The 15,123-nt window shown below is 40.4% G+C and overlaps 3 protein-coding genes across 4 annotated transcripts; 1 reads left to right on the top strand and 2 right to left on the bottom strand.

Moving 5' to 3' along the window:
• The first annotated feature begins 757 nt into the window (after positions 1-757).
• Positions 758-1,437, top strand: LOC6560200 (essential MCU regulator, mitochondrial). Its single transcript, XM_001985841.3, has one exon. It carries the CDS (start codon positions 851-853, stop codon positions 1,136-1,138), a length of 288 nt encoding a protein of 95 aa, XP_001985877.1. The 5' UTR covers positions 758-850; the 3' UTR covers positions 1,139-1,437.
• A 1,396-nt stretch (positions 1,438-2,833) lies between these two features.
• LOC6560416 (polyadenylate-binding protein) lies at positions 2,834-8,857 on the bottom strand. Its single transcript, XM_001985840.3, has 6 exons — positions 8,687-8,857; positions 7,839-8,023; positions 5,302-5,774; positions 4,172-5,216; positions 3,773-4,081; positions 2,834-3,708 (listed from the first exon to the last, which is right to left on the bottom strand). The coding sequence occupies exons 2-5, from the start codon at positions 8,002-8,004 to the stop codon at positions 3,828-3,830; spliced, it is 1,938 nt and encodes a 645-aa protein (XP_001985876.1). The 5' UTR covers positions 8,005-8,023; positions 8,687-8,857; the 3' UTR covers positions 2,834-3,708; positions 3,773-3,827.
• A 1,437-nt stretch (positions 8,858-10,294) lies between these two features.
• On the bottom strand, positions 10,295-15,102 carry LOC6559044 (polycomb protein Pcl). Of its 2 annotated transcripts, none has more exons than XM_032734810.2 (6): positions 14,902-15,102; positions 13,044-14,624; positions 12,804-12,976; positions 11,934-12,594; positions 11,185-11,757; positions 10,295-11,073 (listed from the first exon to the last, which is right to left on the bottom strand). In XM_032734810.2, exons 2-6 carry the CDS (start codon positions 14,574-14,576, stop codon positions 10,594-10,596), a joined length of 3,420 nt encoding a protein of 1,139 aa, XP_032590701.1. In that variant the 5' UTR covers positions 14,577-14,624; positions 14,902-15,102; the 3' UTR covers positions 10,295-10,593. The 2 variants fall into 2 exon arrangements, with proteins under 2 accessions (XP_032590701.1, XP_032590700.1); XM_032734809.1 differs by having other exon boundaries at positions 11,185-11,760; positions 14,902-15,100.
• Positions 15,103-15,123: the final 21 nt, after the last annotated feature.

Raw genomic sequence — 15,123 nt, 5'->3', positions numbered from 1 at the left:
AAACCCGTTTCCTACACAAAATTTTCGATAATCAAAAGCAAAAAGTATTCTTCGACGAGTGCGCAAAACGTAAAACAGCTTCACAAATTAATAGAACTTAGTGTACACCTGCCGTTCCAAAGTTTATGAGTATCTATATGTAACTCAGTTCTATACGTATTTGTCTCTAATAACAAGGCGAGCATCTTGTTGATTATTTTAAGTTGATTTCTTGCATATTGGCAGACAATATTTTATTTGTTATAATATTCATTCAATTTTTGTATATTGTTTAGCAAGCAAATGAGCTATACCAATATCAGTAATGTTAGTAAAACAAAAACAAAAATGAACAATTAACTGTAAACCATAATGAAACAGAAGAGAAATTAACACACATAGATCGGTGTATTTAAAAACGCAATCAATGGCTATTAACATTTGTAACTTTTACTAGTTGAAGGCAAACATACATATATATACATATGTATATATATATTTATACATATACATAAAAAAAAATGTAACCCTTGGGCATTTATAATCGCTCTGCAATATATACACACCCAAATCTATAAGCTGTAATATGAGAGCAACATAAATAAAGCAGTTTTATCTAAAATGAGACCTTCGTTTATTAATTGAATTACGCGCACTTCTCCCCACGTTGTACAGCACTAATTCCACAAGTCAGCTGATGTGGCAATGTTGGCCATCGGTATGACTCAAAAGGTATCGGCATCGATTTTTGCATGCGAATCTCGATGCTACGTATATCTATCATATCGGCCGATTATCGCAAGGTTCTGCTGCTTTACATACATATATTGGCAATCTTCTAGAGATATAAAGCTCATTAAGGGACTACACAATGATAGTGTCGCGATTGACGTATCCGCTCAATGTAGCGCTACAACAAATTGGCCAACAAACTGCCCGCAGCAACAACAACATTGTACGTCGTCAGATGTCGGGAGTTCAGTTTCGCAGCGGTGCCCTTAAGCCAAAGCCATCAGAGATGCCTTTTGGCTTGTTCGCCATCTTCTGTGCTGTGATCCCGGGACTCTTTGTGGGCGCCACAATTAGCAAAAATGTGGCCAACTTTTTGGAGGAGAACGATCTGTTTGTGCCCTCCGACGACGATGATGATGAGGACTAAGACGGGAACGATCAACGATGGAGTATGGAGTATGTCCTAGTCACAACTGAGTGCGACATCAGCTTGGAGTTTGCTCCTTTCTGTTAGCCGAAGCAAAGCCAAAAGTTTATACTATATTATAAATCAATCAATCTGCTTTGTTAAATTTACTGTTACTTTAAGTTCCAAGAAGTTTTTGTATATGCTGCAATTTGTTCTCTCGAATTGTACGGCTATTTATTGAATTTTCCATTAAATAATATTTGCTCTTTGCAATGACGATTGTTATATAGCAATAAAATAAATTCATTGAAGCGAAACACATGCGTATCTCGTTACATAATTTTATCGAAAATCTCAATATATAAAAATAACTACATTTACATACACTCCATATATAGGTTCAAGCATTGCCACGATTGTTGTGGGATGAATAACCCTACAATTTAGTAGATAGTTTTATTCTTACCACCCCTTGCCCTTAATAAAAATGCAATAGGTTTGTGTTTTTGCCGAAGTGGAAATTTATTTAATGAAATTTTCAGGGTGTACAAAGTTGTTGCTCTGTTCTTTTTGTTTTTGTTGTTTTAGTTGACTGCTTGCTGTGCGCCTCTACTTTAATTCATTCGAATATCTTGTTGGATTGGCTCAAAGCGGCGCTTACATATTGTCGCGATATTTCTTGCACAATTTTGTACAATAATCAGCGTTCAATCCAATTTGTTAACAAATATATATTGAATTATTACAAATTAAGGTTTGCTTATATCGCTTTAAATATATATCTGCCATATATATATATTTTTTTAAATATATATTTATGTGTGTGTGTGTTTGTGGTTTTATATTTGATAAAAAGAAAAAGGTTCTCGCACAATTTGGTTGATCTCTCCTTAGCAAAATACTCAAAAAATCCTTAATATTCCAAATCGGGTTTTGGTTATGTGTTGTTGGTTTTTGTTATATTTTTGTAATATTTTTTGCAGCTGTTTGCGTATAAATTTTTTTGTGTTTTGCAATTTTTTCAATTAGTTTTTTTTTTCATTTTATTTAATAAAAAAATATGAATTCACTGCCAGCAACTTGCGCATGGCCTACTCTTTTATTTTTATTTTATTTTCTTGCGTTAATATATTTGTATGTACGGTGTAAAAACATCGCCATATTTAACAAAATGCTGAACGCAACTAATAAAAAATAACTTGACGTTCCGCTCGTTTTATATGTTTTGCTTTTTGTTGCAATGTATATGTATATGTATGTATACATATATAGATATGTACTTACATATGTATACATACATATTGATATACATATAAGCAAATTGTAATGTTTTTATTTTGTAATTGTTTTTGATAATAAACATAAAAATTCTGCTTGTTCGCATTTTTCCCCGTTTCGAAGTTCTCTCTTCTCACGATTTGTTTCGCGCTTTAGCGCCTTCATATTTTCTTGTATTTTTCATATATTTATATATATATATATATGTATATATTTTTTTTTTAGTTTTTTACATCGATTTTTGCAATTTTTTTGTATGTTTTTCGCTTTTTTTTTGTTTGCTTTTCTTTTTGTATTTATATTTGTTTTTAAAATTGTATTTCTTCTCAACATATTGATTTTTGTTGGTTTTTCAAAGTAGCAAAAACTTGACTCTCATATTCTTGCGGTTGTTTGTTGTGGTTTTTTTTCTGCTCTATATCTCTCGTTTTACTTTTTTCATTTTTTCGTTTTTATTTATTTTAACATTTTTGCAATTTTTTTGTTTTATTTTTTTTCATCTTTTTTAAAAGTTTGCGTTTTTTCATTTGAAATGACAGAACAAATATTACATTTGACTTTCATGTGTGTTGTTTGTTGATGTTGTTTTTGAAAGATGTGAAATATAATATTGAGTGTACGAAAATTCTTTAAAAGTTTTTGTGTGTGTGTGTCTGTGTTGATGTAACAAGAAACTTGCCGACTGGCTTAACAATTTCAATTATTTTCCTGTATCTGCTCTCTCTTTTTGCATTCACAATTATTTATTCTGCATTTTGCGTACGCATACAAAATAAACATTTCAGTTCAAGAAAGAAACATATATATATATATATATATACATATATATCTCTTTATACATGTATATAAATATGAATATAAAATGTTTTCGGATTCACATATTTTCCGCTGTTTGTGTTTTTTTTTCTTGTTTTCATTTTAGTTTAGAATCAAGAATCGAAAGAATGGAAATAATAAATATCTGTATATGTAAAAAAAAATGTTTTCCTTTGTTTTCCATTGTTGTAATTAGCGGCAGATAGTTAATTGCCTCTGCGTTGAATACTTGCGTAAATGCGATCGAAAATTAATGATTGAAATTGTTTATATTGTGTATGTTTGTTGCCCTATCGGAAAAGAATAAATAGTCGGCTATTTTGGAGTTTTTCCCTATTCTTCTTTTAGCCTTCAAGTTTGTTGTTCATCCATCCAGTTCTTGTTGTTATTGTGTGTCATTCGCTGCGTTTTTTCTTTGCTTGAGCATAAATATGCGAATTCTGTTCTTGTGTTGATTTTCTGTATAAATTGAAAAGTGAATGAGGGAAAAAAAACTGCAAGAGAAAAAGGTAGAAATAAATAATTTCAGTTTCCATCTACTGCAAAAATAATATTTACATTTTTGGGTGTCGAGTGATTTGTAAAAATTTTTAATCCGCTTTGTGGTTCGAGCTTAGTTGGCGGGCTCGCTGACGCGATGCACCTGCAGGACAGCAACTGCCTCCTCCACTTTGGCCTTGAGTGCCTCTTGATCCTCCAGCATGTGCAACAACTCTGAGTTCTCAATCTCCAGCAACATGCCAGTGATTTTACCAGCGAGAGCGGCATGCATGCGCTCAATCATCGGATACAGACGCTCGCCTAGGATCTGTTTCTGCTCCTGTGGCTTGGCATTAGCCAACAACGAGGCAATAAGCTTCTCTTGGTCTGCAAGCAAAAGTGATGCGGTGTCAGTCAGATAAGAAACTATTGTTTGGGAGAGGATTGATTCCCCCCTCTTCCGATTTGGTTACTTACTCTTGCCCTGCAACTGTTGCGGCATTGGCTGCGCCTGCTGCATCTGCTGCACTGGCGGATTACGCATGTTGGCGGTATATTTGTAGGTTGTGGTACGCTGCGGGGCCCCGCCGGCAATTTGAGCGCCAGCGATCTGCATGTTGGGAGCGGCCACCGATTGCTGGCCAGTGATGGCGCGTGCCCCCGAGCTGCGCATATTGCTGGCTGCAGCTGCAGCAGCAGCGGCGGCATGTGTGCCCTGCACCTGTTGGGGCTGTGCGCCGCGCGCACCTGTTCCCGACTGACGGAACTGTGTGGGCACAGCACCTGCTGCACCCTGGAAGCCACCGGCGGCAGCGGAGGCACCCGCAGATGCGGCACCGGCCTGTACACTTTGCACCGCTGTGGCGGGGCGAATCTGTTGCGCCCAACGGGGCGTGTTACGCATCTGGGGCGTCATCTGGGGGCCAAAGAAGCGCTGGCTGGGCGCCATTGTAGGCACGAAGAAACCGCTGGCGGCATTCGGCTGGAATAATTGTCCCAATTGCTGCATACGCATACCGGTCATGTGACGCATATACTGCGATGCCAGATGCGCCTTGCGCTCCTCCTTGCGCTGGGCAAGTGCTACATAGAGGGGCTTGCTGCCGACAACGCGACCGTTCAGTTCAGTCACGGCGCAGGTGGCCTCATTCGGTGAGATGAAGCAAACGAAACCGAAGCCCTTGGAGCGTCCCTCCTCATCGGTCATGACTTTGGCCGATGTGATCGTTCCATACAGCGAGAACTCCTTACGCAGGCGCTCATCGTCAATGGAATCGTCCAGATTCTTGACATACAAATTGACACCAAATACAGACTCGTGGCGCTTCTTCTTGAGCTCCTCGAATTTACGTTTCAGCTCCTGCTGGCGCTCTGCCTTCTTTTGGGCACGTGCCACATACAGCGTTTTGCCCTCGCCCATATCCTTGCCATTGAGCGCCTGGACGGCGGCCTCGGCAGCCTCTGTTGTCTCATAGGCGACGAAACCGAAGCCCTTGCTCTTTCCATCGTCCTTGGACATGACCTGTTGATTTTAACACCAATAATAATAAGAGCAATGCTATATATGGGTGTAAGCAGTAGGCTGCTTTGGGAATGGGAATGCTTACCTTGTAGCTGGTAATCTTGCCATATGGCTCAAAGTTTTCCTTCAGTTTCTCATCGTCGAACTCATCGGTAAAGTTCTTGATGTAAACATTTGTGAAGAGTTTGGCCTTCTCGCCCAGCTCCTTCTCGCGCTCCTTGCGTGGAATGAATTTGCCGACGTATACCTTCTTGCCGTTGAGCAACATGCCGTTGACTTTGTCAATGGATGTATTGGCGGCCTCCTCTGTTTCAAAATGTACGAAGCCGTAGCCCTTGGAGTGGCCCTTCTCATCGGTGGCGACTTTGCAGCTGAGGATGTTACCAAACGCGGAGAAAGTGTCATAAATGGCCTTATTATCAATGGCCTTGTCAAGGTTCTTGATAAACACGTTGCCAACGCCGGAGCGGCGCAGCGATGGATCGCGTTGCGACCACATAATGCGTATGGGCTTGTTGCGAACCAAATCAAAATTCATTGTATCCAGAGCACGCTCAGCTGTATCATTAAACGAAAAAGAGTTTCATTTGTTTATTTAAAGTTACATCATCAAGAAGAACTGAGAAATCAACCACTGTTAACATTACTTTGCAAATTTTAAACGGAATTGAAAAAACTATCAATGAAAACATTACTTCGCCAATTTTAAATTAAAGGTCAAAATCGCTTACAATCATTTTATTTCGAATCAAATTCACTGCTGCCTAGCGTCAAACGTGTTTTGACCAACTACGCAAAGTTTCGTTTGGACAAAAATTTAAAGTAAATTAAGTCAATACCCAAATATTGCTCAGGGTCAGAGCAAAAATGGAAGATGGCAAAATCGGAATATTTTGTGTAGTATACACAATAAAAACCATAAGCTTCAAGATATTTGTATCTCTTCTACTTCTGCGCTAGCTATTCAATGCCCAAGGGCAGAGCCTTAACGCATGGTAAGTTAAGTATTTCTCTAGCAACTTTGAATCTTAGTCGGCTCAAAATGGATTATTTTTTGACCAACCAATGGGTAGAAGTTGCCACATTTAACTAATACTGAAAATAAATATAGATTGTAACGCTTCTACTTTTGTGAATGAGAATTTGTGCTGCATCCACACGGTAAGTCACGTAATTATTCTAGCAAACTTTGAATCTTAGTCGGCTCAAAATGGATTCTTTTTTTGACCAACCAATGGGTAGAAGTTGCCACATTTATCGCTTATTCTTAACCATAGCATCTATTGTAGTAGATTGTAACGCTTCTACTTCTGTAAAAAGGAATTGCTGCCCATCTACATGGTAAGTCACGGAAATAATAATCTAGCAACAATGAATCTTAGTTGACTCAAAATGAAGGATTTTTGACCAACCAATGGGTAGAAGTTGCTTGTCTTTGCCATAACCATTAGAAAAAAAGCAAGCAGATATAAAACATTAAAACTAAAACTGACGCGGTTCAGTAAACTCTACGGAATTTATGACTGACTACGCTGCTGACGCTGCTTTCACAGGGGGACACGACAGACAGCAGCTGTGCTTGCGTTAATTCAATAAAAACCAAAATGTAAACGACCTTTTTGCAGTGAGCAACAACACCAGTTGTTTTTTAGTTGGTTGCGCTGTGCGGTGAAAGTTGAGTTAATGTTTGTTTTCGTTTGTAAAAACAAAACAGAAAATAAAAAAGTTGTCTTTGGATCTCTTCGACTTTGGCATGCCAAGAAGTTGCACGTGTTAATGAATGGTCGGCACATGAATGAACAGGAATCTATACATATACATAAGCATGTATTACGTTAACGGCCTTGCATTTAACATGCAAAAAAGTGAAAGCAATACGAAGAGAAAGAGATATAATTTTGCCACGGCGACACCCTCACACAAATTAATGTTAAACGTGCAAATATTCGCTAATCAACTATAACCTATAAATAGATATAAAAACTAATAAAATAAGAAGCGAGTTTTAAAATGTTTAAATGCTCAAGCATAAACAATAAACACATGTTTATGACGCACACACACACCCACATATATATATAAATATATATATTTATTTATATATATATATACATGTATACATAATTATCTATACATATGCAAACAACACCGCTTGGGAACAATAGTTGCGAAGAAAAAGAAAAGAAACAAATAAAAACTGACGAGGCTGCAGAATGGGGTGCGGCGACGTATGCGATAAGCCATTGTTCAAGTGTGAAATATTATAGCATCAGAAAATTGCAGTTTGCATAGAAACTTCCAGGTTTTTTTTTTTTTTTTTTTTGATGACTCGCAGCCAGTAACACACACAGCCAGCTGTTATTCTTATTCTTCTTCTCCATTTTGTTCGCTCTCTTTCACTTTCAGACACACACAAAAACTGGAAACACACACACACGCACAAACTAGCGAGAGCTTTGAATCGTGTCTGTGTGCGTGCATTTGCAAATTTGTACACGTGTTTTTTGCTATTTGTGTCACTGTGGGGGGGACAGTCTTGGGAGTTCCTTGTAGCAATGCAATGCAAGATGCAAGCGAGTAATGCCAATTTCACAATATTTTCAAATATGACTTGTGACTTACCATCGGCTGGCTGCTGGAAATTGACGTAGGCATAGCCCAATGAGCGACGGGTGACAACGTCGCGGCAGACACGAATGGAGAGAACTGGGCCAGCAGTGGAGAATTTTTCAAAGAGTCCCGCTTCATTGATGTCCTGGTGTAAATCACCCACGTATAAAGAAGCCATGTTTGGTGATTATGTCCTCCTGCAATAAATGGAATAACTGCACAGTTAAGCTATAAACCAATTTGCCAAGTATCTCTCTCTATTTATCTCTTTCTGTTTTTAAAGAGGCTAACAGCACCGCAAAAATGAAAAAATCAAAATTTACACAAAAAAAAAGCGGCGTGGTTTTCTGTTTTCAGCTCCTCTTTTGCTGCTGCTGTGTTTGTATGTGTGTGTACGTGTGTATGCGTGCGTGCCTTTGTAGGCAATACTGACGCATGTGACAGTTAGACGGGCGGTCGATTGGTCGACATGGCAACACTGCGCGGCATGGGCATGTGCTTTGTTGTTGCTGCTGCTGTGTGTTTCCTTCTTTCGCACACACACACACACCAATACGAAAAGCCAAAACGCATGTTGGAAAATTTCCACATGCGCACATACACATACATGCATATGTCTAGCCCGCAGCATAAGAACTAATTTACGGTAATTTGCATAGAAAATCTCATAGTAATATAAAGTACACAATACAATTTACAAATCATACAGTGGGCTGGGTCTTTGTTCGATTTCTTTGGCGATTTACTGTGCTCTTTTTTGACGATAGCTTACGTCGCCATCTTGCGTGGCACACGAATTACATTTCACAAGAAAATTTCGTCTCTTTGTCTCATGTCTTCGCTGTTGCGATCGTACTTACGTTTTCAACACTTGCTCGAATTTTTTGCTACTTTTTACAATTTTTTTTTTGGTTACTTTTTATATTTTTAATTTTTTTTTTATTTTTTTAATATTTTTTTCTTCACAAAAAATATGTGATAAGTCGTGTGCTAAGCGAAACCACGACCGCTCACTTAAACGGACTCTACTCGACTCGCCGAATATACTTCTCGCCTGAGCCAACCAGGGAGAAAAACACTCGCTACGTTCGGCTCTCGCTAGAAAATGAAAGAAGTCGATAGATTTGGTACTTATTCCACATTGCTCCATCGTTGCCACTAAGTATGCAAAGTGGTATTAGCCAACACTGTTCTTGTTCGATATTAATGCTAATTTTGCCTATATATAATGCGACCCGCAACTAGAAATTAATTTGAATTATGTCAAAATACCTAGATGATATTCTATATGATTATACTCGGAAGCTATATTTGTATTACAAAGTTTCAACATCACCCAAGATGTTCTGCGAATGGACGTAACGTAGAACTTTCCAGTGCGTCATATGTCTGATATTCCCCAAAGGTGTATCGTTTATCTGGTATTCCCCCACAATGAACTTACCCTTGGCGACCGTATTGAGCGTAGTTTCGCAACACAAGTTTGTATGCACAAGTTTTAAATAATATTTTTTTGTAATCTTTTTGTATTTTTTACAAAATAAACAAAACTTAAGCAAACCAAACGATTGAATGCATTAGAAAAAACGATTTATATTTTTTTGGAAAGATTTTTTTTGGCTAATAAGCGTATTTTTTTAATTTTCTTCGTGTGTCTCCTAATGTGGTGGCAGGCAGACTGTTGAACTGAGTCAAAATATGAACATTTTTCAATGCCTTTGTAGCCTACTATGATAAATCAAACTTTTGGGAACGACAATTTCCACAATCGATAACCGATTAGGTTGCAGTCCGTCGTCTTCGATAGGCAAGCGAATTTCTCACAATGTATGCAATTTCATCTTCTGCAGCAATCTAAAATCGGCAAATATATCCACTTATTTATAAACATTTATTTAAAAGTATAATATACACATTTATATTAATGCTTTTTTATATTTGTAATGCAAATACGTATGGAAATGCATGAGATTTTGTTTGCGTTCAACTCAATTTTGATTTCATGTGGATTTTAATAATACATACTAAAGTTCAATTGTATTTATTCATTGATGAATTGTTTCTAATCTATGGGTAATTTGAATTATCCCTAATTTGTGTTTGCCTTTTCTTTCGATTAGTTTTGTGTGAAGTATACCTCTCCTAATGTTTTTTGTATGCATAACATGATTTGTAATATTTTTGTATGTTAATGTTTTTGTTTTTTGTTTTTTAATCAAATACATTACATATATTTTTTGAAAATATATATAGTTATTATATGTGTGTATGTATGTAGTAATAGCTATAAAATAGTTGGAAACGAACTGAAGCTTAACCCTATTCAGAAAACGTCTATCAATTGTGGCGATTAAATGTATGTATTTAGATACTTAATACGTTTCCGCTCATTCTTCTGTCGATTTAAACAATAGTTTCAGTTTAATGTTGTAATACTTTCAAGTGCCAAATTAATATTCAAAAATAAAAATGTTGCATCAGTTATATTTTACTTATTTCAACAATAAACTGCCATTGCACAATTAAAACCTGTATTCAGTTACATTTTTGTTATTCTTGTTATTATTGTTGCATATTTTAAATGCCAAAAACATTTTGCTAATTTGGCAGTGGCTTTTTCAAAGATTAACAAAAAAACAAAAAATTGGGCCTAAAGATCTGGCAGCAAACTTTCGGTTTAAACCATAAATGAAAAATTAAAAAAATACCATAAAGAATAATAATAATAATAAGTAATCAGTTGTTAAACGCATCAAGTGCCAAATGCTTAGTTTCCATTTGTTGTGACTGGGGGGACAGCTGCAGCCGCAGTAGCAGGAGGATCGCCACCCCACTCCACCAAATACTGAACATGGCCATTGCCCATACGTCGTTTGGCCCGTATAGCAAAGGATTCGCCGGCATCGATGCGATTCATGGCGCCGCCAAAGTATTTATTTACGGATTGCTTTAAATCCAGCATCGAATGGTGCCCACTTCCTCCTCCACCTCCATTTGGGTGATGATGAGCGCCGCCGCTGCTGTTGCTGCTGCTGCCATTGGTGGCTGTTGAGCTGGTGGAGTTGCGTCGACTATTTGGCGGCGTGCCGCCTCGTGACTTTTGCGGCCGTTGCCGTAATAAACGGCCATGCGTCGGCTTCTCTGGTGGCAGCAGCAACGGTGGCACTGGCGGCGGCGGCTGCAAATCTTTGGCATATATGGGAAAGTAGTGGCTGGGTATAGGATTTATTGTTGTGGTGTTGATCACCTGTTAAGTGTACGGAATAGTGTCATTAGTTTTCGGATCGAAAAGGGAAATAAGGGAAATGCCCACTTTTGAAAAGTTTTGACTAATCTAAATCGACTAATCCACACTCACCTCAACGGCCGTGGTCATGCGTCGGGTGCGACGTCTGCGCACTTCCTGATTGGGCCCAATGGTAATATCTTTGGCACTCAGTCTTCGCCTTACGGTGCGCAGCATGCGCGGCTGTTGGGCCCCGCCAGTTGCCTTCGTTAGCTGATCCATGCCGTTCAACTGCTTGACATGCTTTAGCTTGAATATGCTGTTGATAATGCCTGTAACACCAACTCCGCCGACTCCACCGTTGCGCTGCTGGGCTGATTTCTTGGGCGTGGCCATTAGAAAGGGATTATTGCGGCCGAGAAAATTGGCCGGTGGCGGTATGATGAGATCCAGCGAGCTGGTACCACGGCTGCTGCTCGAGTTCTCATCGGAGGAGAGATCACAGTGACGGCTGTTGTCGTAGCGCTTTGACAAACGGAATGCCTTTCTTTTCCGGCTATTGCTGCTGCTGCTGCCGTTCACTTTGCAGTTAGCGCTGGAGGAGATATCTAGGCGAGGAGGCGCAGGCGCCATTAGCTTGCCCGGCTCACCATCGTTGGCATTATCATCGGCCAAATCGGGCGTGCGTTCCGGCATTATGCTCAACTGCTAAAATTTGATACAAATTTATAAGTTTGACTTTTATCGTATAAGTCTTAAGGGTATTGCAAATCATTTTGCTTAGGTGCTTAAAAAAACGATGTAGAATTTTCAATTATGAGATGTTCGAACTTCTACTATTTATCGACAAGGATCGTTGCCACCTCGAAGGCAACTCTTACCTGCTGCTCTCCGTTTGATGTTGGTGGCTGCTTGTTGCTGTTTTGCTTCTTGACCTTCTCCATGATTTGTTTGATGGGTATTTCATCTTCGCTGGTATCCACCTCAGCCTCTGCCTCGGCCGCCGCCTCCTCGTCGTCCTCATCCGTGTGAAACTCGTATACGTCCTTAGTTGAGATGGTGTTTTTTCCCACGCCCTCTTGCGTTGTCTTTGTCTGCGTCTTCAACACCTCCGCCTGCTCCTCCTCAGGCATCAGCAGCAGTTTGAATTTATCGACAAGCAGCTCATCGCAAAGCACCTCCTCCGTCTGCAGGAATACACGAGGTGAGAGGGGCGGACCGCTGTGGCGCAGGGCATAGTATGCAGGGGCACGTTTGAACTCGCTGCCACAGATGAAACGATCCGAGTACTCCTTGAGCGTTTGCTTAATGCGCTCCATCAGCGTTGTCTCCGGCAACTGGCGCCACTCCTCGCAAATGGGCAGCTGATGCCGCTGCTCCAGGATAAACGGCCAAATGTCCTTCAATAAATGATGATACTTCTGGTGCTGATGCTTGCGCAGATTATATAGCGTAATATGCAGCATATCCACCCAATCAATTTGCAGGCGACGCAGATACTCAACGCCATCGTTGCAAACAGTGCAGCAGAACACAAAGAAGCTGTTGAATAGAATTGCAATTTAGTTTTCGTATTGTTTAATAAATAAATACTCGGATACTCGGATACTCGGATTTAGACTCGGATATAGAAAAAAATGTTTACTCTAAGCGTAGTTCAAATTGGCGTACATTATTAACAAAAGTCACTAATTTTGAGCAACATCAAATGAATTTGATTTGGATATAGATATATATATATATATACTTACATGTCGCCGCGCAGCAGCTTGCGCTTAAAGTTCTGCATGCACTGGGTGTGAAACCAGTTTCTGCACTTGCAGCACTGTAGCATGTTGTGATCGAATTTCCCGGGCTTGCCGCAATAGCAGTAAATTTGCTCTTCGTTCACGCGATGCTTTTCATCCCAGCTGAGCTTGTCCACCTGCGTAACAATAACAACAACAATAATAACAATAAACAATAGACTATTAATTATAATAACGACTTACATGATATGGCAGCTGACGGCAAATGCCTTGCGGTTTATTTGCCTCGAGCGCCGTCTGCATTTTCATTGGCTTGGCGCAACGCTTGCAACACCAGATGCCGCTGGCAATTTCGGTGGTGCAACCACGATGATATCCACGACCGCAACGCTCGCATATCTCCACAATATCCTCGTGCTGGGCCTGCTTGCAGGCCACGCACATGGGACCACTTTGAGTGCTCTTGTCGCTGCTCGGCTCGTTGCCCAGTTTGCGCAGTTTCGCCAGCTCGCACCACTGCTCCGATTTGTCGTCGAAGCGGACGAGGTACTGTTGCTCCGATTTGGCTATTATGGTGCCCAAATAGAAGCGGCCATCATTGCATTTGACAAAGACATCCTCCTGCAGAGCATAGCTAACCGGTGCGGGTGCCGGCGGCGGCGGTGGTGGTGGCGGGGGTGTCGGCGGTGTGGGCGGTGCTGCGGCAACAACAGCCACAAGTGCCACCTCAACTGCTGCCGCCTCGTCGATGCTCTTGGTGACATTGGTGAAGCTCTGCTTCAACTGTGCCGTTGGTGACAACACGCAGCTATTGCTGCTCTGACTGCCCGGTGACTTCAAGGGGGAACAACTCAATGTTTCTGGTGTTGTGGGCGGCGTGTGCGGTGTTGTTGTTGTGGTTGTGGAGTCCGGCTCGTCTATGACAATGACAGCTGATGTGTTCGCAGTTGTAGCGAGACTACTGCTATTGCTGCGTCCGTTTGAGCAAATACTGCTGCTGCTACTACTGCTGCAACTGCTGTCCGCTGTGCTGCTATCGATGAGCGGCGGCATCAGCGCCTTATGCTGTATAGCGGGTATTATTGGCGAAGGCTGGCAGAGAGTTGGTTCTGCATAATGATTATTTATGCATATATTAATACGATCCAGCACCACAGTGGATGAGGCGGCGCCGGCGCTGCTTTGAAGCGCTGAAACGCTGTTGTTTTTACTCACTGGCACTAGTGGCGGTGGCTGCAGCTTTGGTGGTGGCGCCGCCGCCGCTGTATAATAAGCACCCATGGGAGCATAAAGTTCTGTGGCAGCTGTAACCGCTGTTGTTGATGTGGGCGTGGCATAAAGCTGATTTAGCTGCTCAGCACTTTTATTCAGACTATAAACATTGGGCGCTGTGCTTATAATGCGTATATTATTAATGTTATTAGTCTTAAATTGACTCGCTTGCGTCTGCTGCGTTGGCTGTGCATAATTGTTGGTTATTTGTATGCTGCTCGGATGCGTCGCAGTTGCAGTTGTTGTTGCTGCTCCTGTCGGATTGGCGGTGGCATAATAACGCTTGGCATAAGTTGCAGCCAATGTGGGCGATGGCGTTGGCAGTATTTGATAGGTCAACCATTGTTGGGGGTTTGGTGCAGCGGCAGTTGTGGGTTGCGTTAAATAACTATATGTGGCTGGTGCTGCGACCGTGTTGTTGCTGAGTTGCGGCGCCACATTTTGTGGCGTGTTGTTGTTGTGGTGGTCATGTGCTTGTTGCAAGTGAAAATGGTTGTTCATCATTTGGATTGCTTTATTATTGTGCAGTGTTACGTTTGTGCGCAGTCTTTTCTGTAAAATTCGAAACACAAATTGAATAAAATTTTTTTTATCTAAATTCAGTTTTGCCTGTCCGGCAAGCAACAACAAACTGGCGCCTTTTTCAAGCAATTTGTTGCTGAGCACACACACACATACATATATACACACTCACATACACATACAGAACAAAAAAAGAGAGCAACCGAAAACCGTTTGCGGGCCCTTTTGTATTCTACTTCTTAGCTACACTTTTTTCTCACTGTCGTGCACAACGCGAACCGCAATTTGAAACGATGATTTTACGTACCTTTTAGTGTGTTTCAACACATGTATTAAATAAGCATAGCATTAAATTATATTCGTTTATTAGATTTAAGTTGTTTTGTGCATATTTCAGCATTATATTAAGCAAAATGCACTAAAACAATCACTTGATTCGGCAATTAAAAGTGTCAGCCATTTTTCAGCATATGCACAGTGTTAACGAATGACCTGCGTTCAATTCATAGTGTTGGACAGTTCATTTTAT

This window comes from Drosophila grimshawi, unplaced genomic scaffold (genome assembly GCF_018153295.1).
Source record: "Drosophila grimshawi isolate 15287-2541.00 unplaced genomic scaffold, ASM1815329v1 contig_1367, whole genome shotgun sequence".
Lineage (NCBI taxonomy): Eukaryota > Metazoa > Arthropoda > Insecta > Diptera > Drosophilidae > Drosophila > Drosophila grimshawi.
This window is presented reverse-complemented; position numbering and strand designations above follow the sequence as displayed.